Here is a 23308-nt window from a genome sequence, read left to right on the forward strand (position 1 = left end):
CCCCTTGCCAAGAAACTTCTTCACTGTTATCCCACAAACTACATACACAACCGCCAGTCCCATGCAGGTACTTATCAGATCCAACCTACCCAGCATTCTCCACTTGACTCCATCCTATAAATACTCACATACCTTTCACTCAGGTAGATCTGTTTGTGACTTGATAAAGCCCACTGTGTGGGCAAAACATTGTCAATAAAGGATCACATTATACTGCTTATGTGTTTATTTTTTCCACTGTGTCAATATTTTATACCATTCATTTCCAGTCATGGTATTGTGCCTTTTTGTTATTTATTAAAAAGAAGGATGAGAAAAATATACATGTACCACTTGAAATATCCTACTAAGAGTATTAAATACTTACGTTGACGAGTAGAGGCAAAAATTATACTTTACTGTGCCATAATGCATTAGTGCTTATGTTATAGTTGTTAAATTTAAAATAGAATAATCCCAACCAGAGGAAAGAGTTTATAGTGCAATAATCAGAGAGTGATCAACACAATAAATATAGAAGTTTATCATAAAAAGAAGTGCCCCACTAGATGGGGAAAATGGGATGATAATGATGTGAAAGAAGTCCAACACTAAAAGCATGATGAGAAGCAAAGTCCACAGTTTTGTGACATTATGGACTATGCAAACAGAAATTAAAACTAAACTGTATGCCTACCAATATCCATAGAGTCATCAGCAAGTACTCCAGCAGGCAACGTGTTCAGGTTGTACTTGTCTCTCATTTTGTCACCAGGCCGATTTCTTGTCCAGAATTTTGAAGTGTGATCATTGGAGCCTGAGCAGAGAATGTGGCCAAGTGGGTGCCATGCCAGATCCCAAATGATGCCATCATGGGCAGCTTCAATGGCTCCAATTTCCTTATCATTCCTGATGACAAAAAGGCATCTTATCATCATTTCTCACTTTCATGGGACAGGGAAAACCTCACTTAGAAATAATGGAAGAAAGTTTAGGAAGACAAGGATTAAGGAAAATGTATGTAAATATTTGCTGTAAAATAACTAAATGCAGCTATAGTGTTTATGGCTTCATTTTGGTCATCATGACAGCACACCTGGCTCCCCATTCCGAAGAAATCACTAAAGTAAACACTAACTTGTGAAATCCATATTTCGTCTCATAAGTGAAGACTTTTTCTTTCAACAAACTGGCTGTATCCTGCAGAAGCAGGGTGGCCCAAAAAGAAAAACAAAAGTTTCTCTTTTTGACTTTAGTAATGTATACAAGAGAAGAGGATACTAGCCCTATGCTCCCAGCATGCCAGTCGCCTCTTACAACATGCATGGCTTACGGAGGAAAAATTCTGTTCCACTTCCCCATGGAGAATAAGTGAAGACATTTTATATTTTATTTTCTTGGTACTGTAAGGCAAGGTAATTTTTTTAGCAGGCATAGTGAGTGAATTCTAAAATCATTACAGCCTCTCCTCACTTAACGATGAAGTTCCATTCCTAAGACCACATTGGTAAGCAAATTTGTCGCCAAGTGAGGAGCATACTATAATGGTAGTGGGTTTGTGTCAACCATCTTTGATATTGTTTTAATCTCACCTTTGCACCATTTATAACATTTCTGGTATATTTTTAAATGTTTATACAGTACAGGTCCACCATCACAAATCCAGCAATCAGACATCCAGTTCCATCAGTTATTCAGCACTAATTTTGGCTAGCATAATTTCAAATTTCCAGGGTCGCCACACCAACCTGCTGGCACTACTTGCTACATAAGTCATTCCAATTTCTTTTTCTCCATTTATTGTTATAACCTGCTTACTTTTAGCCCTAGCCATGGTTCCAACGAATAAAAGAAATGCTTCTCGTTGTGTAAAGCACCTACACAGTACATTGTCCATGAAAGATAAGGTGGCTCTGAAGCCATTGTCGGTTGCCATGAGCTCAGTCTCATGATCCTGGGGAATATGCTTTATTATTATGCTAATATCAACACTATAACTTATTTCCTATCACAATTAATCTAATATGACATAATAGACAATATAAATAACAAAAATATGTTAAATACTCCAGAATAAATAATATTTGGCATAACACCGAGCAGTTTGATGGATGAAGGGGATATGGGATACAAGTACCATTCTCCTATCCCTGTCTTGGGCACTTAAATTAGAGAAAACAGAGTATAGCACAGGGCTAACTGTGAAATACACTCATACTGCACCATAAAACTGAAATAAAAAAGCTGTTTTCTCTACAATGATTATCACACATAGCAACATGTGTGTAGAGAACCTAGGATAACCCCAAAAAAGTCAAAGTGGCTTATTTCTAGTACCTAGCTTGGGCTAGCTATCAATGATTTTTGGTAAATATTCGATTCCCAGCCAGGGTAGAAACACTGGGCGTGTTTCTTTACACCTGTTGTCTACGTTCACCCATCAGTAAATGGGTACCTGGGTTTTAGTGGACTGGTGTGGGTCTTATCCTGGGACACTGACCTAACAAGGGGCTTTCTAATATAGTAGCATGTTACTGATGTCAGCTAGGCCTGTATACAATGTACATGTACTTGTAGTAAATAAAGATATTATTATTATTATTTTTTTTTTTTTTTTTTTTAACAAGTCGGTCGTCTCCCACCGAGGCAGGGTGACCCAAAAAAAAGAAAGAAAATCCCCAAAAAGAAAATACTTTCATCATCATTCAACACTTTCACCACACTCACACATTATCACTGCTTTTGCAGAGGTGCTCAGAATACAACAGCTTAGAAGCATATACGTATAGAGATACACAACATATCCCTCCAAACTGCCAATATCCCAAACCCCTCCTTTAAAGTGCAGGCATTGTACTTCCCATTTCCAGGACTCAAGTCCGACTATATGAAAATAACCGGTTTCCCTGAATCCCTTCACTAAATATTACCCTGCTCACACTCCAACAGATCGTCAGGTCCCAAGTATCATTCGTCTCCATTCACTCCTATCTAACACGCTCATGCACGCTTGCTGGAAGTCCAAGCCCCTCACCCACAAAACCTCCTTTACCCCCTCTTTCCAACCCTTTCGAGGACGACCCCTACCCCTCTTTCCTTCCCCTATAGATTTATATGCTTTCCATGTCATTCTACTTTGATCCATTCTCTCTAAATGACCAAACCACCTCAACAACCCTTCTTCTGCCCTCTGACTAATGCTTTTATTAACTCCACACCTTCTCCTAATTTCCACACTCTGAATTTTCTGCATAATATTTACACCACACATTGCCCTTAGACAGGACATCTCCACTGCCTCCAACCGTCTCCTCGCTGCTGCATTTACCACCCAAGCTTCACATCCATATAAGAGTGTTGGTACTACTATACTTTCATACATTCCCTTCTTTGCCTCCATAGATAACGTTTTTTGACTCCACATATACCTCAACGCACCACTCACCTTTTTTCCCTCATCAATTCTATGATTAACCTCATCCTTCATAAATCCATCCGCCGACACGTCAACTCCTAAGTATCTGAAAACATTCACTTCTTCCATACTCCTCCTCCCCAATTTGATATCCAATTTTTCTTTATCTAAATCATTTGAAACCCTCATCACCTTACTCTTTTCTATGTTCACTTTCAACTTTCTACCTTTACACACATTCTCAAACTCATCCACTAACCTTTGCAATTTTTCTTTAGAATCTCCCATAAGCACAGTATCATCAGCAAAAAGTAACTGTGTCAATTCCCATTTTGAATTTGATTCCCCATAATTTAATCCCACCCCTCTCCCGAACACCCTAGCATTTACTTCTTTTACAACCCCATCTATAAATATATTAAACAACCATGGTGACATTACACATCCCTGTCTAAGACCTACTTTTACCGGGAAGTATTCTCCCTCTCTTCTACACACTCTAACCTGAGCCTCACTATCCTCATAAAAGCTCTTTACAGCATTTAGTAACTTACCACCTATTCCATATACTTGCAACATCTGCCACATTGCTCCTCTATCCACTCTATCATATGCCTTTTCTAAATCCATAAATGCAATAAAAACTTCCCTACCTTTATCTAAATACTGTTCACATATATGCTTCAATGTAAACACTTGATCTACACATCCCCTACCCACTCTGAAGCCTCCTTGCTCGTCCGCAATTCTACATTCTGTCTTACCTCTAATTCTTTCAATTATAACCCTACCGTATACTTTTCCTGGTATACTCAGTAAACTTATTCCTCTATAATTTTTACAATCTCTTTTGTCCCCTTTCCCTTTATATAAAGGGACTATACATGCTCTCCGCCAATCCCTAGGTACCTTCCCCTCTTTCATACATTTATTAAACAAAAGTACCAACCACTCCAACACTATATCCCCCCCTGCTTTTAACATTTCTGTCCTGATCCCATCAGTTCCAGCTGCTTTACCCCCTTTCATTCTACGTAATGCCTCACGTACCTCCACCACACTTACATTCTGCTCTTCTTCACTCCTAAAAGATGGTATACCTCCCTGGCCAGTGCATGAAATTACCGCCTCCCTTTCTTCCTTAACATTTAAAAGTTCCTCAAAATATTCTCGCCATCTACCTAATACCTCCCTCTCCCCATCTACTAACTCCCCTACTCTGTTTTTAACTGACAAATCCATACTTTCCCTAGGCTTTCTTAACTTGTTTAACTCACTCCAAAATTTTTTCTTATTTTCATTAAAATTTCTTGACAGTGCCTCTCCCACTCTTTCATCTGCTCTCCTTTTGCACTCTCTCACCACTCTCTTCACCTTTCTTTTACTCTCCATATACTCTGCTCTTCTTATAACACTTCTGCTTTGTAAAAACCTCTCATAAGCTACCTTTTTCTCTTTTATCACACCCTTTACTTCATCATTCCACCAATCACTCCTCTTTCCTCCTGCCCCCACCCTCCTATAACCACAAACTTCTGCCCCACATTCCAATACTGCATTTTTAAAACTATTCCAACCCTCTTCAACCCCCCCACTACTCATCTTTGCACTAGCCCACCTTTCTGCCAACAGTCGCTTATATCTCGCCCGAACTTCCTCCTCCCTTAGTTTATACACTTTCACCTCCCTCTTACTTGTTGTTGCCACCTTCCTCTTTTCCCATCTACCTCTTACTCTAACTGTAGCTACAACTAAATAATGATCCGATATATCAGTTGCCCCTCTATAAACATGTACATCCTGGAGCCTACCCATCAACCTTTTATCCACCAATACATAATCTAACAAACTACTTTCATTACGTGCTACATCATACCTTGTATATTTATTTATCCTCTTTTTCATAAAATATGTGTTACTTATTACCAAATTTCTTTCTACACATAGCTCAATTAAAGGCTCCCCATTTACATTTACCCCTGGCACCCCAAATTTACCTACTACTCCCTCCATAACATTTTTACCCACTTTAGCATTGAAATCCCCAACCACCATTACTCTCACACTTGATTCAAAACTCCCCACGCATTCACTCAACATTTCCCAGAATCTCTCTCTCTCCTCTACACTTCTCTCTTATTATTATTTTCTCCCAGTTGTTTTTGGGCTATCTTATTGAAACTTGGGCAATATATGATGGAAAGATACTTCTTAACATACACCAAAAGTGAAAGAAACCAGACCATAAATAACAGAATTCACTTCTCAGCCATTAACGGCCCCGTAGCGGTATATTTTTGCATGGTTTTTATGGTTGTATTCTCATTTTTTTTGGTCTCATTTGATAGAATGGAAGATATATTACAGAAATAGATATAATTTTGATTGCTTTCATGACGAAAAGTACCTTGAAATTGAGCTCAAAGTAGCAGATATGTTCCATTCTTTAGCGATGTTCAAGAGTAAACAAATGACATCACTGACTAATATGCATGCACCTGCTGGTCCAAATTCCAATACACAGTCAAGAATGGGTTGACATTTATACAATTATTACAATAATGCAGTAGTCTGCATAACAGTAAATCTTCTATTTTTTGTGTTAATAAAAATTCCAAATGGTAAGCAAGAGTAATATAAGAGGGGCCTGGAGCCGTGACTAATAAACAGAGAAAATGTTATTTTAGTGCCAGGAATGTCTGCATTGTTTATTCTGAACCCTATTTTGAAATTGTCATCTGTCAAAATTTGAGTGAAATTGGCCAAAGTGCCAATTTCTGACCACTTTACTGAGTAATTGAAATAGGTGAATGGGTGGTTTCTTGTACTCAGTTGACAGAATAGAAGTAAGTAAATAAGTAAGTTTATTCAGGTATAAGCAAATACAATTACATAGACCATCATACACAGCAGCATATGTATAGAGAACCGAGGATAACCCCAAAAAAATCAGACAAAGTAACTTATTTCCAGTAGGGCCCTGCTTTATGGCGTTTTGGATTACGGCATTCTGCTAATACAGTCATTTCCAATTATGACCAAAACTCTCTGTACGGCTCCCCCACCTGACTTTCTAATATGGTCACCGTGTCCCACTCGGTTTGCTTACATTCTATGTGAGATCCGTAAGCACTAATTCTCTCCAGTATGTCTGGAAACTCCAAAATTTCAAGTGTTTTTAAAAGTTATTTCATATTTAATATATATACTCTGATAATTATACTTATGTACACCTGTACCTAAATAAACTTACCCACTGTGCTGGCATGCAGGTACACATTAAAATCAGTAAGAGTGTCTTAAGTCTCGAGACACCATTATTAGTAATGATGATGATGATGATTTTAATAATAATAATAATCACCGAGCCTCATTAAATGGTGTATATTACGTTAATATACATATTTTCATTAATCCATCTACGATGGATAACTGTAGAAAATTATTCCTTTCATAATATAAGTAAGTAAGTTTATTCAGGTATACACAAATATAGTTACATAGATTATCATACATAGCAGCATATGTGCAAAGTACCCAGGATAACCCAAAAAAAAGTCCTTGTGACTTATTTCCACTGCCTTCACTCAGAGCGTCATTTCTTCTAAAAATGGTGTTACATGAGAACATAAGAAAGGAGGAACACTGCAGAAGGCCTACTGGCCCATACAAAGCAGGTCCTTATCAAAATGACCTCTACCCAAAGCTACCCAAGAATTTACTCCCGTACCCAATGACACAAATCAAACCCAGCCCCTCCCACTCATATATTTGTCCAATCTGCTTGCTGCAGCCGCAGCAAGCAGCAACAAGGCTGCTCCTATATCTTGCCGTCCCCTGAGCCTATCCAAACTCCAGTGATGGCCAAATTGCAAGTACTGCTGCAACAACATGCAAGGAACCTATAGTGACATGAAAACTGATGGTGACGACAACGAAATGGACTAAATATGACAAAAGAGGGACCGGCATTCAAGTACCAGACCTGCTGCCAGACGTGAACCAGACATGAGACATTTTCCACTACAATGAAACAACTGACCTCCATATCAACTGCACCAGTGTTCAACGGGAAGACAACATGGCAGAAAACCTGATCAACAAAACTCCAAGGAAATGACAGGTCTGTAGGACTTTTTCCCCCTCAGTACCAAACGAGGGAAAGAATTGAGCATTTAAACATGGTTGACCGGCATCCAAACACCAGCTACTGCCAGACGTACAACTAGCAAAGTGAAATTCTCATCTTTACTGACATTCATCTGTACTGACAGTAGCATCATATCTGTACCACCATCATGTCACCTGTACCAGTGCTAACGAGAGGGAAACACAGGAGACATCGTCAAATCAGCAATACAAAACTCCAAGGTTATATGTCGGTTATCCCTCAGTGCCAGTCGTGGGAAAGAAGTGAATAGTTAAACAGCCAAGGTTAATGTTTTAGTAGTTGACCTATATTCAGCTGACCAGTGTACATTGAGAGAACCAATTTATCTATAAACTCAAGGAAAGTCAGGTTGTAAGTGGCGTTTACTTTCCTCAGTGTTTTAAAAATGGCTGAGTCAGCATACCAGGTCAGGAGTCAACAACATGACACAACCCCCGATAAATGGAAATGAGGGGATTTGGAAGGATAAAACCATTGATTAAACCTTTCTGGTCTACCAGAATGGAAAGGAGTTACAAGTTAATAGGTGAAACCGGGCTGTGAAGTGAGGCGGGAAGGGGAGTGTGTAATAAGGGGTTAACTGAAAGGGGTTTGTGAAGTTAAGGGAAAAGTGAGCAGTGAAGAGGGTTTTGAAGAAGAAAATTTACTAGTAATTCAGTGGTGATTGCTAAAGCAGATACTAGGATGTACTAGGTGACTGGAAAAGAGAAATAAATATTATTGTATATGAGTAAAAGAGCAAAGAGTGAAAATGGTAGGCATTAGGGGGGGGGGTACAGGCTGCCATAATTATATTTATCTTTCTCCTTCAATTCCATGAAGAAAGAAATCAATCATGGGGACTGGAAAAGGCAAATGGAGTAATAGCACCCTGGACAGCAAAAGCCCAACAGTTGCCATCCTACCAGAAAAGTAAATGTAACTATCGCCGCAAGGTATGGCAACACCGCATACCCAAACAAAAACAGTGGCACACAGCTCTTATTGTAGCGCTCTTAAGTGGTGATATCCAAATTAATCCAGGACCTCAAACTATTGTGCACAGGCAAAACAGACAGATAAATGACGGTGATAATGACAGTCTAGTAGCTAGGAATGATAACCTTAACTCCATATGTAATGCATACATAGGTCATTATTATCTCAAACACTACCAAACAGGTGCATACACTGCACTAAAGTACGCATGAAAAACAGAAAAGGCGCCTTATGTAAAATGTGTAAGGGGTGGGTGCATGATGGATGTATGTACAATTATAGTAATGGTGCCAGAATTCACTTTGTGTGTAACAAATGCACTTTGGCACAGTTACCCTTTAGCAGTGATGACATTGATTTACCTAATTTTAATACAAATGACCCATTGCCATATACTGATGATTATAATTGTTTTATGAAAACAGGCCTTCACTTTATGTCAACGCAAGATCACTTCTTCCTAAATTGGCAGAGATTAGGATTCTAGCTAACAAAATTAGGGCGGCAGTTATAACCATCGGAACAGAAAGGGTGGTGGAGTATGTACCTATATTAGAAATGACTTAGCTTACAACCCAAGACCTGATTTAAATAACAATAAACTGGAGATTCTATGGTTTGAAGTGCTGCTTCCCAAGACCAAACCCATCTTAGTAGGAACTGGTTACCGCCCTCCTACCCAGGACCAGTTTTTAGAAGACTTTTCCAGAGTCTTGTCCGGACCTGAAAACAACTGCGACACAATAATACTGGGCGACTTCAATATCTGTTTTCAGCAGCAAAATAATGGGCTATGCAAAAGGTATAAGCAAATTCTAGGCTTAAATAGTTACACTCAACTAATTAATACAGCAACCTGGATCACACATTTCTCAGCCATCCTAATTGACCACATACTTTGTAACCGCGCTGAGAACATTAGTCAGTCAGGCGTCATTAACACAGGCCTTAGTGATCATTTCATCATTTACTGCACTAGAAAAATCACTAGGGATAGGATAGGCCTACAAAGGACAATAAAAATGAGGTCAACTAGAAACTACAGTAAGAAACACTGGTAAATAGGCTACACAACTGTGACTGGACAGAGGAGATAACAAGTTGCACGGACATAAATGATGCCTGGGAAAAATTCAAAACAATGTTCACTACCATCCTTGATAATACTGCACCAGTTAAAGAGGTTAGGATTAAACGAAGAACTGAACCCTGGATGACTACTGAGATATTAGATAATATGAAATTCAGAGACCAGCTGTTAAAAAGATTTACAGCAAACAGACAGGAATTCCAAAGGGTGAGGAACAGAGTGCAGAGACTTATAAAAGCAGCAAAGGCAAGGCACTATTGCTCAAAAATTGAAGAGTATAAGCATAACTCCAGAAAGCTCTGGCAACAACTAAAACAGTTGGGGTATAGCCATAAGACAGTAGATAGGTCTAACATAGTACTCAATATCGATAACGAGGTATGCCACAAAACATCTAAGGTGGAAAATTGCTTTAATTTCTACTACACATCTGTTGCATCAACACTAGTAAGTAAACTACCAGCTGCATCAAATACCTTTAACACAGACTTTGATAAGTTTCAAACATACTATACCAATAAAGGGGTAACCCCAAACAGTTGTCAACTAGTAAGTGTATCTCATGACTTTATTCAAAAAGAACTAAGCAGGTTAACCCTTTGAGGGTCAACAGGCCCTCTAGGAGACTCGTTCTCAGGGTCGGCCAAATTTAAAAAAAAATATATTTTTTTCTAATGAAAAGATAGAGAATCTTTTCCCGATCATAATGACACCAAAAGTATGAAATTTGATGGAAAACTTACGGAATTATGCTCTCACGAAGTTAGCGGTCTCGACGATGCTTACACATCGGTGATTTTGCCCACTTTGAGCCCCATTTTCGGCCAATTCCACTGTACTAGTCGACAAAAAACATGAATATTTCGCTAGAACTACATTTTTTCTATCGAATGAGTGCAAGAAACCACCCATTTACCAATTTCAACTATCCAGTACAGTGGTCAGAATTTAGCAATTTTGCCAATTTCACACAAATTTCAAAAGATGCCAATTTCCGAATAGGGTCCAGAATAAACAAGAAAGACATTCCTGACACTAATATGACATTTCCTCTGTTCATTAGACACGTCTCAAGGCCCCTCTTACATTCTTTTGCTTTCCACTTTGAATTTTTATTCTCACAAAAAATAGAAGATTTACTGTTATGCGGACACTGCATTAGTGTAAAAAATGGTATAAATAATATTGGCACACTTGCAAAAGAATATTAGACTCACCAGTTGACGTGTATTGGACGCTTGGCATGATTTGTTTACTTTTGAACTTTGGTAAAAATCGAACATTTCTGCTACTTTGAGCTCAATTTCAAGGTACTTTTCACTGTAAAACCAGTCAAAATCATCTCAATTTCTGTAATATGTCTCCCATTCTATAAAATGAGACCAAGAAAACTAGAATACAACAATAAATACCATACAAAAATACAGTGCAAAGTTGCTGTTTCATTCCAAAAAAAAGGTCAAAGTTTTTTTTCTCATTATGCACTGTGTGCTGCAGGATTTTTTTTATACTGTGCACACTGGCCGCATAGACCCATTCTTTCATATGAAGGCCTACCAGCTTTCTCCCACTAGATTTGAGGGCGCTAGAATTTAGGGGTACTAGTACGTCAAAAACCCTGGGTCGTAAGCTGTACTAGTACGGCCGAAACCCTCAAAGGGTTAAACCCAACTAAGAGCACTGGCCCGGATAACATCCCGTCTAAGTTCCTAAAAGATGGTGCTTCTGAATTGTCAATCCCTATTGCTCACATAATAAATCTATCAATCACCACTAATACCAATCGGGCTTTAGAAGATCTTACTCAACCGGATGGGTTCAAGGAGGTCAGAGTTACTCCTATCTTCAAAAAAAATAGTAGGTCTGATGTAAGCAACTATAGGCCTGTTAGTATACTCAGTATAATATCCAAAATTCTAGAGAGGGCAGTGTACTCTCAAGTAATTAAGTACCTTAATGACAACAACATTCTCCATAGCTATCAATCGGGCTTTAGAAGATCTTACTCAACCGACACCTCCCTAATTAATCTGATGGATTACCTGAGAACTGAAATGTCAAAGGGTAACCTCATAGGTATGGTAACCTTAGACCTGCAAAAGGCCTTCGATACTGTCAACCACAATATATTATGTAAGAAACTTCAAGCTATTGGTATAGGTTCTGTAGACTGGTTAAAGTCCTACCTTAGCAACAGGAGACAAATTGTCAAAATAAAAAAAACGGAATCAGAACCCCAGCCGATGGCATGTGGAGCTCCCCAAGGTAGTATTCTGGGTCCCTTATTATTCTTATGTTATGTCAATGACATGCCTATCAGTGTCAAGTGCAAACTCCTACTGTATGCAGATGACAGTGCTCTGTTAGTGTCAGGTAAAGACCCACATGATATAGCTAATGTTTTAACACTGGAACTGGAGTCCTGCAGCAAATGGTTAGTACACAACAAACTATCATTACACCTCGGGAAAACTGAAGCAATTCTCTTTGGCACGAAACATAAACTAAGAAGGGTAAATAATTTTAATGTTCAGTGTAATGGGGAGCCCATCACTTTGGTTTCATCAGTAAAATATTTGGGAATCTCCTTTGACCCATGCATGTCAGGAGAATTGAAAGGGAACAGTGTAGTAAAGAAAGCGAATGCCAGACTGAAGTTCCTCTATAGACAAGCACAGTGTCTACCTACTGAGGCTCACAGGACACTATGTCTAGCCCTCATAGAATGCCATATGGATTACACTTGCTCTTCATGACACTCTGCCTTGACAAAAAAAAACTGAAAGATAGACTGCAAATCACCCAGAACAAAATCCTAAGATTCGTCTTGGGGCTGGGACCAAGAGAGCACGCAGGCCAGGATGAATTACAGCAGTTGGATATGCTGAATGTTGAAGACAGAGTAAAACAGCTGAAGCTAAATCATGTTTATAAAATTGCTCACAAACAGTGTCCAGGATACCTTGCTGTCGATTTTGTCAAGGTTGGGAATCAAAGCAATCATAGTACTAGGGGGAGAGAGCACAATTTGTAGTACCCACAGTTATTGGCCAGGCTTCAAACACCTTTTATTGTACAGCAATAAAGGAATGGAACAGACTGCCCGCACATGTAAAAGCCAGTCATAGCATGAACCAGTTCAAGAAGAGTGCCAAAAGGTGTCTGATGAATGTAGCTACAGAAAGGGAGGGAAATGATTTTCTATTTTTTAGCTAACATACGTGTAAATTTTACCTTATTCCTAGTAATGACCCTCGTACTGTAGATAGTCTTAATGACCCTCGTGTAGTAGATAGTCTTTTTAGTATAATAGTAAGATGTAGGAGTGAGGAAGAGCCAGTTGTGAGTGTGGGGGAAGTTCGTGAGGGGGTAAGGCAGCCGGGATTGATGGGATAAAGATAGAAATGTTAAAAGCAGGTGGGGATATAGTTTTGGAGTGGTTGGTGCAATTATTTAATAAATGTATGGAAGAGGGTAAGGTACCTAGGGATTGGCAGAGAGCATGCATAGTTCCTTTGTATAAAGGCGAAGGGGATAAAAGAGAGTGCAAAAATTATAGGGGGATAAGTCTGTTGAGTGTACCTGGTAAAGTGTATGGTAGAGTTATAATTGAAAGAATTAAGAGTAAGACGGAGAATAGGATAGCAGATGAACAAGGAGGCTTTAGGAAAGGTAGGGGGTGTGTGGACCAGGTGTTTACAGTGAAACATATAAGTGAACAGTATTTAGATAAGGCTAAAGAGGTCTTTGTGGCATTTATGGATTTGGAAAAGGCGTATGACAGGGTGGATAGGGGGGCAATGTGGCAGATGTTGCAGGTGTATGGTGTAGGAGGTAGGTTACTGAAAGCAGTGAAGAGTTTTTACGAGGATAGTGAGGCTCAAGTTAGAGTATGTAGGAAAGAGGGAAATTTTTTCCCAGTAAAAGTAGGCCTTAGACAAGGATGTGTGATGTCACCGTGGTTGTTTAATATATTTATAGATGGGGTTGTAAGAGAACTAAATGCGAGGGTCTTGGCAAGAGGCGTGGAGTTAAAAGATAAAGAATCACACACAAAGTGGGAGTTGTCACAGCTGCTCTTTGCTGATGACACTGTGCTCTTGGGAGATTCTGAAGAGAAGTTGCAGAGATTGGTGGATGAATTTGGTAGGGTGTGCAAAAGAAGAAAATTAAAGGTGAATACAGGAAAGAGTAAGGTTATGAGGATAACAAAAAGATTAGGTGATGAAAGATTGAATATCAGATTGGAGGGAGAGAGTATGGAGGAGGTGAACGTATTCAGATATTTGGGAGTGGACGTGTCAGCGGATGGGTCTATGAAAGATGAGGTGAATCATAGAATTGATGAGGGAAAAAGAGTGAGTGGTGCACTTAGGAGTCTGTGGAGACAAAGAACTTTGTCCTTGGAGGCAAAGAGGGGAATGTATGAGAGTATAGTTTTACCAACGCTCTTATACGGGTGTGAAGCGTGGGTGATGAATGTTGCAGCGAGGAGAAGGCTGGAGGCAGTGGAGATGTCATGTCTGAGGGCAATGTGTGGTGTGAATATAATGCAGAGAATTCGTAGTTTGGAAGTTAGGAGGAGGTGCGGGATTACCAAAACTGTTGTCCAGAGGGCTGAGGAAGGGTTGTTGAGGTGGTTCGGACATGTAGAGAGAATGGAGCGAAACAGAATGACTTCAAGAGTGTATCAGTCTGTAGTGGAAGGAAGGCGGGGTAGGGGTCAGCCTAGGAAGGGTTGGAGGGAGGGGGTAAAGGAGGTTTTGTGTGCGAGGGGCTTGGACTTCCAGCAGGCATGCGTGAGCGTGTTTGATAGGAGTGAATGGAGACAAATGGTTTTTAATACTTGACGTGCTGTTGGAGTGTGAGCAAAGTAACATTTATGAAGGGATTCAGGGAAACCGGCAGGCCGGACTTGAGTCTTGGAGATGGGAAGTACAGTGCCTGCACTCTGAAGGAGGGGTGTTAATGTTGCAGTTTAAACTGTAGTGTAAAGCACCCTTCTGGCAAGACAGTGATGGAGTGAATGATGGTGAAAGTTTTTCTTTTTCGGGCCACCCTGCCTTGGTGGGAATCGGCCGGTGTGATAATAAAAAAAATAAAAAATAAAATAATGTTCTATCATATATTTACATATTTACAATCACTGGACATGGTTTTAGAACTGCTGGAGCTTGTGGATCTCCTTGAAACAAGGCACCATGCACAGAGGCACCTTACATTCCTCACACATAAACCGAGTGTCTTTGCGTCTTTGTTGCCGTCGTTTTGTTTGTGCACAGACAATGCATCTCTTCTGAGCAAATTTCTTTTGAGTTGAAGGAAGCTGTATTATGAAATGATCACCTTCTCTCCTCAAACGCTTGGGTATATTGTGATGAATTCGAGGACCATGTTGTATTGCAGGTGTTGTTACCTGGTACTTCATTATGAGTTGTCTGACAACAGACAAACAAAATTCACCATACGGTGGTCTGTTACCAGTCTTTATTTGGTACATATTATATGCATTCAGCATTGAAATGTCCATGAGATGGAAGAAAAGTTTCATGTACCACTTGTAACTCTTACGAACACAGTCAACAAAACCAATCTGCATGTCACACTTGTCAACCAAGCGCATGTTTTGTGTATAATCAATCACTGACACTGGTTTTCGAATACGTTCATTAGTCACTCGATCAACTTTGCCACTGTCTTGCATTTCATTACGGTGAATGGTTGTCAACAATGTGACATCTCGTTTGTCATGCCACCGTAATGCCATGATGTCATTGGCAGTAAACACCTGCATGTCATCACCACGAACACCTGCGTTGAGCCTGGGCATATGTTTATGATTAGAACGCACTGTGCCACACACATCTGTCTTGTTCACTCGCATGAAATCACTGAGTAATGGGCTTGTGTACCAGTTATCGGTATATAATGTATGGCCCTTACCAAGATAAGGTGCCATCATGTTTCTCACTACGTCACCTGAGATACCCAATAACATCTTGGTATCTTTCAATGTTTTGCTACCCGTGTATACAACAATATCCAACACCAGGCCACTGTCACAATCACAGGGTACAAACAATTTTATACCAAAGCGGTTCCTCTTGCTCGGTATATACTGCTTGAATGACAGTCTACCTTTGAACAAAATCAAAGACTCGTCAATTACAAGATTCTTGAATCGATAAAAGTATATCCTGAACTTTTGTTTGAGATACATGAAAACATTTCTAATCTTGTATAACCTGTCACTTCTGTCAGGCCTGGTTTTGTCAGAGAAGTGCAACATACGTAACAGTAAGATAAACCTGTTCACTGGTATTATTTCACTGAAGGATGGGGTACAAATTAGCCGATCTGTGGACCAGTATGCTTTTATATTATGCTTATAGACGTGAGGCATAAGCATTATTGTTGCAAAAAGCAAATACATTTCTGCAACAGTCGTCTCTTTCCACCTGTGTAGTCTTGACTGTGGTGATAAGATCGTATTTGCCATGATGTACTGAAAATACTTATCACTTTCCCTGGCAATAATTTCCATCAATGGCTGATCAAAGAATAATTCAAAGAATTCCAGTTCATTGGCCGTGGTTCCAAGGGAACAGGTAGGTAGAATTCCACTTTGAGAGTCATCAAAGTGGTGAGGGTTGGGAACAAAATTGGGATTTTGCTGCCAATCCCACATACGGTTTGTTGGTGGATACTGGACATCATAGGCTGGTTGTACAGGTGGTTGTGGTTGTGGCGGGCTGGTGGCTGACGCTCCGCTTTGTCCTTGAACTGACGAGTCAGCAGCGTGGGTCCCCGCATGGCACAGTGAGTCACGCATGGCGGTGCCACTACCACCACCAGCACCACTAACACCATCCACTGATGCCTGTGGCCCATCCATGCCAAGTGTAGCCACATCATCCTCACTATCACTACCTAAAATGGGTGTAGGGCCATGGGATGTACTCTGGGATGTACTCCATCCCCTGGGCACAGCATAGGGTACACTACCCGAGTGCATGCGGCGGCGAACATACCGACGCTTCACTGGTGAATATGTTTCCTCACTATCACTACTCGAATGATCGTCGAGCGCAATAAAATCACAATCCACGTCAGAATCATCGTCATTACTGAAGTCAGAGGCCTGGCCACGGAAAAATATTAGTTTTCTCTTACGTTCAGGAACACCCGACCGTGAGTCAAGAGTGCCCACACCAGAGGTAGAAGGTCGAGGATCGTCGGGGTTTTCTGCACTATTATCGATACCCTGGTCATTATTTTCGGCCACTAACTTATCAAAGCCGTAGAATTCGTCTTCATTTCCACTTCCATCAGTGTCAGAACTATCAGACAGGAAGAGGAGAGTCCCAATTTTCCGGGGAGTGAGAGCTGACTTGCGACGAGGCATGGTGAACAAGGGTGAATGAGCCGGCGTTCCCACAATGCTATGCAGGCGCCTAGATTTTTTGTTTATGGCGCACACCCACGGTGCAGACCCATTCTCTCACATGTAGGCCTATGAGCGCTTTCGCGCTAAATTTGACGGCGCTAGAATTTTAGCATACATCTACGGTTTGGACACTCACCGAAAAGCCGTAGATCTACGGGACGGACCCTGAAAGGGTTAATACTTGACGTGCTGTTGGAGTGTGAGCAAAGTAACATTTATGAAGGGGTTCAGGGAAACTGGCAGGCCAGACTTGAGTCCTGGAGATGGGAAGTACAGTGCCTGCACTCTGAAGGAGGGGTGTTAATGTTGCAATTTAAACTGTAGTGTAAAGCACCCTTCTGGCAAGACAGTGATGGAGTGAATGATGGTGAAAGTTTTTCTTTTTCGGGCCACCCTGCCTTGGTGGGAATCGGCCAGTGTGATAATAAATAAAATAATAATAAGATGTTATCTTCATTACAGAATAATAAGAAAATATTATAACCTTTATATTATAATAATAAGGTAAAAGGACCCCAATGGAAATAAGTCACTCTGTCTGACTTTTTTGGGTTATCCTAGGTTCTCTACACATATGCTTCTATGTACGATAATTCTATGTAACTGTATTTGTGTATACCTGAATAAACTTACTTACTTACTTACTCTTTATTTATTCTACCATATCAATGTAGAGACAACTTGTACACAAACCAGACGTGTACACTTTGTTTGTTCACAAAACTTGGGTTTGCCTGGTTTGTTTACATAACTCTGCACCTGTCCTCCCTCATGTACTCATTCTCTCTCTCTCTCATTTATTCGTTTTATCTTGTTTACTCACCTCTGGCCCTACATTAAGACTACAAATATTTTAAGGTAAGTAATAAGTGAACTGTATATACATTTTATCGCTCTGGGATGCTTAAATGTCATAGAATATTATGTGTGGGTGGGTTGGCCTGGTATGGTAGCCCAGCTGACTACCATACATACCACACTTGATTTCTTACAATAAATACTACTCATCTCACCCTAGATTAAGACTACAAATATTTTAAGGTAAGTAATGAGTGTACTATATGTGTATTTTACTTTATTATTGTTTTTAATGCCAAGCTCTATTGTTAACTTAATATATGTTAGTGTAAACCTGTTATCTAGTATTTATATGCATTTACAAGTGGAAAAAAGGGTGTTCCACTTTACGGCGATTTCTGCTTTACGGCGGTAGCCTGTAACCTAACCTGCCATATAAGTGGGGCCCTACTGTACCTGGCTTGGGCTTGCCATATATGAGTTTTGGTAAATATTTTTTTTTGTCAGTTGTTTGTTGGGCTATCTTATTGAAACTTGGGCAATGTATAATGGAACAATGCCTCTTTGCAGTATATTTTCATATGGTTTTTATGGTTTTATTCTAGTCTTTTTGGTCTCATTTGATATTACAGAAATAGATATGATTTTGATTGGTTTCATGACAAAAAGTACCTTGAAATTGAGCTCAAAGTAGCGGAAATGTTCAATTTTTGCCAATGTTCAATAAACTTTCTTGTGTATGTAAAGTTGGTTAACTTCATTAAGTGTATTCTAACCTAACCACTCTGTAATCCGGCACACTACAGGTCCCAATGATGCTGGATTTGTGATGGCGGGCCTGTAGTGCACTGTATATTGTAATCAACAGAATAGAGGAAATCAGCTCTAATATACTTTATTTAGGTATGCATACTGGTCATAGAGCTTGTCATAAGTCCGAGGCATCGGTAAACGAGTATGTTGCTAAGTGAGGAGAGGCTGTATTATGATATGACATTTTATTTTACCCATCTATATGTAGCTGGAGAGAAGGGGTGCTTGGAGTTGGAGAGTTGTGCAGTTGTGCAATTTCCTGCACAACTCTCCATCTATATGTACTGGATTATCACTACACAGTGGACCCTCGTTTATTGTAATTAATCCATTCCAGAGAGTGTGACTAATGGCAAAAATGACGATTTGCGAAACCTTTCTTCCCTTAAGAAATAATGTAAATCCAATTAATCCGTTCCAGACACCCAAAGTATTAAAACAAAATAATATTTTTTACATGAAATATTGATGTACATACATAGAAAACAATGAGATATGAAGAATAAAGCAATAATAACATGACACTTACCTTTATTGAGGATTCTTCTTAGTGTATGGAAGACTGGAGGAGGGGAGAGGCTGGAGAAATTACTGTTTGGAAGGGGAATCCCCTTCCATAAAGACTTCAGGTACCAAGTCCTTTTCTGGGGTTACTTCCCTTCTTTGTTTTTTAATTAATGCCACTAGGACCAGCTTGAGTCACTGCACACTTGTAGCACTAAATATCAGTCCAGAGAGCTCTCTTTCTGGCATCTCTTTAATTTCCCTAAAATGGGACAAGACATTGTCAATGTACATGTTGCTGACATGGCTTGCAACAGCTTTGTTAGGGTGATGTTCCTCCACAAATCCTTCCATTCTACTCCCCATTGCACAAATCTCCATTACTACCACCCTCTACCACCATCACTACCACCTTCTACCACCATCACTACCACCATCACAACCACTACCACCCTCTACCACCATCACTACCACCCTTTACCACCATCACAACCACTGCCACCCTCTACCATCATCACTACCACCCTCTACCACTATCATAACCACTACCACCATCACAACCACTACCACCCTCCACTACCATCACTATCACCCTCTACCATCACAACCACTACCACAACCTACCACCATCACTACCACCCTCTACCACCATCACAACCACTACCACCCTCTACCACCATCACAACCACTACCACCCTCTACCACTATCACTATACCACCACCACTTTAGCATTTTTCTAAAATCTTTTTATTTAATTCTATCATGTTTGTCACCTTCCTTACCAAAGGGCTGGCACTAGCTTTCTTTGGGCCCATTGTGGCTTATTTAGCAGTTGCAAGCACTAAAATGAATGGAATATTACAAAATGTAACATATGAATGCATGGGATCAAGCTCACTTGCTGATAAACAATGGCACACTGACTGTGGCTGCATCGGGGCTGCTCGTATGCATCTGGGACGAATGACTATTTGCGAGTCAAACGATGATTCACGAGTCAGCATTATGACGAAACAACGTTATAATTTGTGAAAATTGCGACTTCCACTCTTTACTCTAAACATAAGAAAGGAGGAACACTTCAACAGGCCTGTTGGCCCATACTAGGCAGGTCCTTCACAATCCATCCCACTAACAGAATATTTGCCCAACCCAATTTTCAATACTACCCAAGCAATAACCTTTGATAATTCTATTTAATCATATCCAAGTCCCACTCAAATCCAACCCCTCTCACTCATGTATTTATCCAACCTAAATTTGAAACAACCCAAGGTTTTAGACTGTTCCACTCATCAACTACCCTATTTCCAAACCAAGAATTTACTCCCGTACCCATGACACCAATCAAACTCAGCCCCTCCCATTCAAATATTTGTTCAATCTCTTCTTAAAACCACCCAAGGTCCTAGCCTTTAACACCCAACTTGGAAGATTGTTCCACACAACTACAACTCTGTTTGAAAACCAGTACTTACCTATATCCTTTCTAAATCTAAATTTATCTAACCTAAATCCATTATTTCTTGTTCTTGGGTGGTTTGACATCCTCAGTACAGTATACCCCCGCCTTTCAGCAGTCGCAACTTCCGTAAAATCCAACTTTTGGCAACTTTTTTCGGCAAAATATCGCCTCGTGATTTGGCGATCGTCTGGTACACTTTGGAGTGGCATCCCAGCATCAGTGCACACACAAAGCCAGTCTCCCGCACCATTCACACTCAGTGTGCCGATGTTTATCAGCGAGTGACCATCACTCCAGGTTCATACGATACATTTCATAATAATCCACTGTTTTTTTGTGCTTGCAACTGCTAAATAAACCACCAAGGGCCCAAAGAAAGCTTCTAGTGCTAAGAATTTGGTAAAGAAGGAAAGAGACATGATAGAATTCAAGAAAAACTCACAGCAAAGTACCAAACTGGAGGAGGAAGAGAGAGGGGAGAATGTGCCTTCCTCAGTGATTCTATGAAATGTACGATACTAAAGCAGCAGGTATCGATAAAGGCTATAGCGCCAGCCAGCTATAAAGTGTAGCATTAACCCTTTCAGGGTCGACATGCCCTCCCAGACTTGTTCTCAGGGTCAAGAAATTTTCCAAAAAAAAATTATTTCTTATGAAAAGATAGTTTTTTTTTCTAAACATTATAGGCTAAAAAAAAAAATTTTTTGCCATCAATACTTACCAAGATATGGAGGCGTGAAGTTGACAGAAAATAAGCCGCATGGAGCATCATCGCCAACTGCCGGTTAGCCGGTATTTTTTTATTTACTTTTTTCTACTTTTTTTCTATTATTTTTCAAATTTTTTTCAAGTAACTTTTATAGCCTGTGAGACAAATATGAGCACTATTTTGTAAGTTTTTTCTTTTTATTTACTACACAATAACTGCACAAACACTGTTGTCACTATATTGTTTACAAAACTTGTTTACACAAACGAACAATATAAAATGTTGTTTATTACTATTATTCTATATTTTATATACACATATACAGTCACTGGACATGTTTCTAAAAGTTTTGAAGCCTGTGGAACTCTTTGAAACATGGTGTTATACACAGTGCTGTTTTACACTCCTCACACATAAAACAAGTGTTCCTGTGTTGTTGTAGGCGGTTTTTTTTTGTATGTGCACAGACGTAACAGCCCTTCTGAGCCTTTTTCTTGAGAGCAATAGCAGGTAGTTGTATTAGGAAGTGATCACTATGCTTCAGACGAGAAGATAGTTGTTGATAATTTAGTGAGTGGTTTTCTATTGCAGGTGTTGTTCCTTGGTACTTGAATACTACTTGTCTGATGACAGACAAACAAAATTCGCCATATGGTGGTTTGTTTCTGGTCCTCATCTTATACATATTATAAGCATTTAGCATGGAAATGTCCAGAAGATGGAAAAAGAGTTTTATGTACCACTTATAACTCTTGCGAACACAATTAGCAAACCCAATCTGCATGTCACATTTGTCCACTGTGTAAGCAATATAATAATTATGTTTGTGTGCTTATTGTGTTGTATACAATGAGTGTATATATGTACATTGCACCTTACTTTGGTCTCACAGGTCACGTAAGTTATGTGAAAAAATAAAATAGTGAAAAAAACAACAAACCTTCAAACACAAGTAAACCAAAGTTTACCAGGTGAGCGGTAGTCGCCGCTGTTGCCATACGAGGCTCATTTTCAGCAAACTTCACGCCTCTATATCTCGGTAAGTACTGATGGCAAAAATTTGTTTTTTTGGACTAAAACACTCAGAAAAATAATCTTAACATTTCCATGAGAAAATTTTTTTGTTGTTTTTTTCAAATATTTTGCGACACAGAATGACAGTTTCAGAAAGGAGCCTGCGACAGTCAAAGGGTTAAAAGAAGAAGGGAAGTAACCCCGAAAAAGGACTTGCTACCTCAAGTCCTAATGGAAGGGGATTCCCCTTCTAAACATTAACAACTTCGACACTCTCCCCTCCTCTCATCCCATCAATCATCACCAGATCTTCATTAAAGGTAAGTGTCATGTATTCTACTGTTAGTAGAGTACATACTACAAACTGTGCATGTCTTCTTCAGTTTGTGTGCATTAAACTTAATATTTCATGTGGTAAAATTTTTTTTTTATGCTTTTGGGTGTCTTGCACGGATTAATTTGATTTCCATTATTTCTTATGGGGAAAATTAATTCGCCTTCCGATAATTTTGGCATACGATGAGCTCTCAGGAACGGATTAATATTGTATACTGAGGGTCCACTGTATTGTACTTTTTTATTGTTTTTTGATGCCTAGTTCTACTGCTAACTTAACCCTTTGACTGTCGCGGCAGTATATATACGTTTACAAGGTACCGTGTTTGACGTATACATACTCATAAATTCTAGCGGCTTCAAATCAGGCAGGAGAAAGCTGGTAGGCCCACATGTGAGAGAATGGGTCTGTGTGGTCAGTGTGCACCATATAAAAAAAAATCCTGGAGCATGCAGTGCATAATGAGAAAAAAAAAACTCCGACCGTTTTTTTTTAATTAAAATGCCGACTTTGCGGTCTACAGTGGACCCCCACATAAAGATCACCTCCGAATGCGACCAATTATGTAAGTGTATTTATGTAAGTGC

At 39.7% G+C, this 23308-nt stretch overlaps 1 protein-coding gene across 1 annotated transcript in view; it reads right to left on the reverse strand.

Annotated features, from left to right (window-relative positions):
• The window catches only part of Wdr33 (WD repeat domain 33), a 162561-nt gene that overhangs the window by 89155 nt on the left and 50098 nt on the right, over positions 1-23308 (reverse strand). The window contains exon 7 of the mRNA XM_070079498.1: positions 677-888. Coding sequence (XP_069935599.1) covers positions 677-888 — 212 coding nt within the window. The remainder of the gene's footprint in view (positions 1-676; positions 889-23308) is intronic.

Source organism: Cherax quadricarinatus, chromosome 6, assembly GCF_038502225.1.
Source record: "Cherax quadricarinatus isolate ZL_2023a chromosome 6, ASM3850222v1, whole genome shotgun sequence".
In the NCBI taxonomy this organism is placed as follows: domain Eukaryota; kingdom Metazoa; phylum Arthropoda; class Malacostraca; order Decapoda; family Parastacidae; genus Cherax; species Cherax quadricarinatus.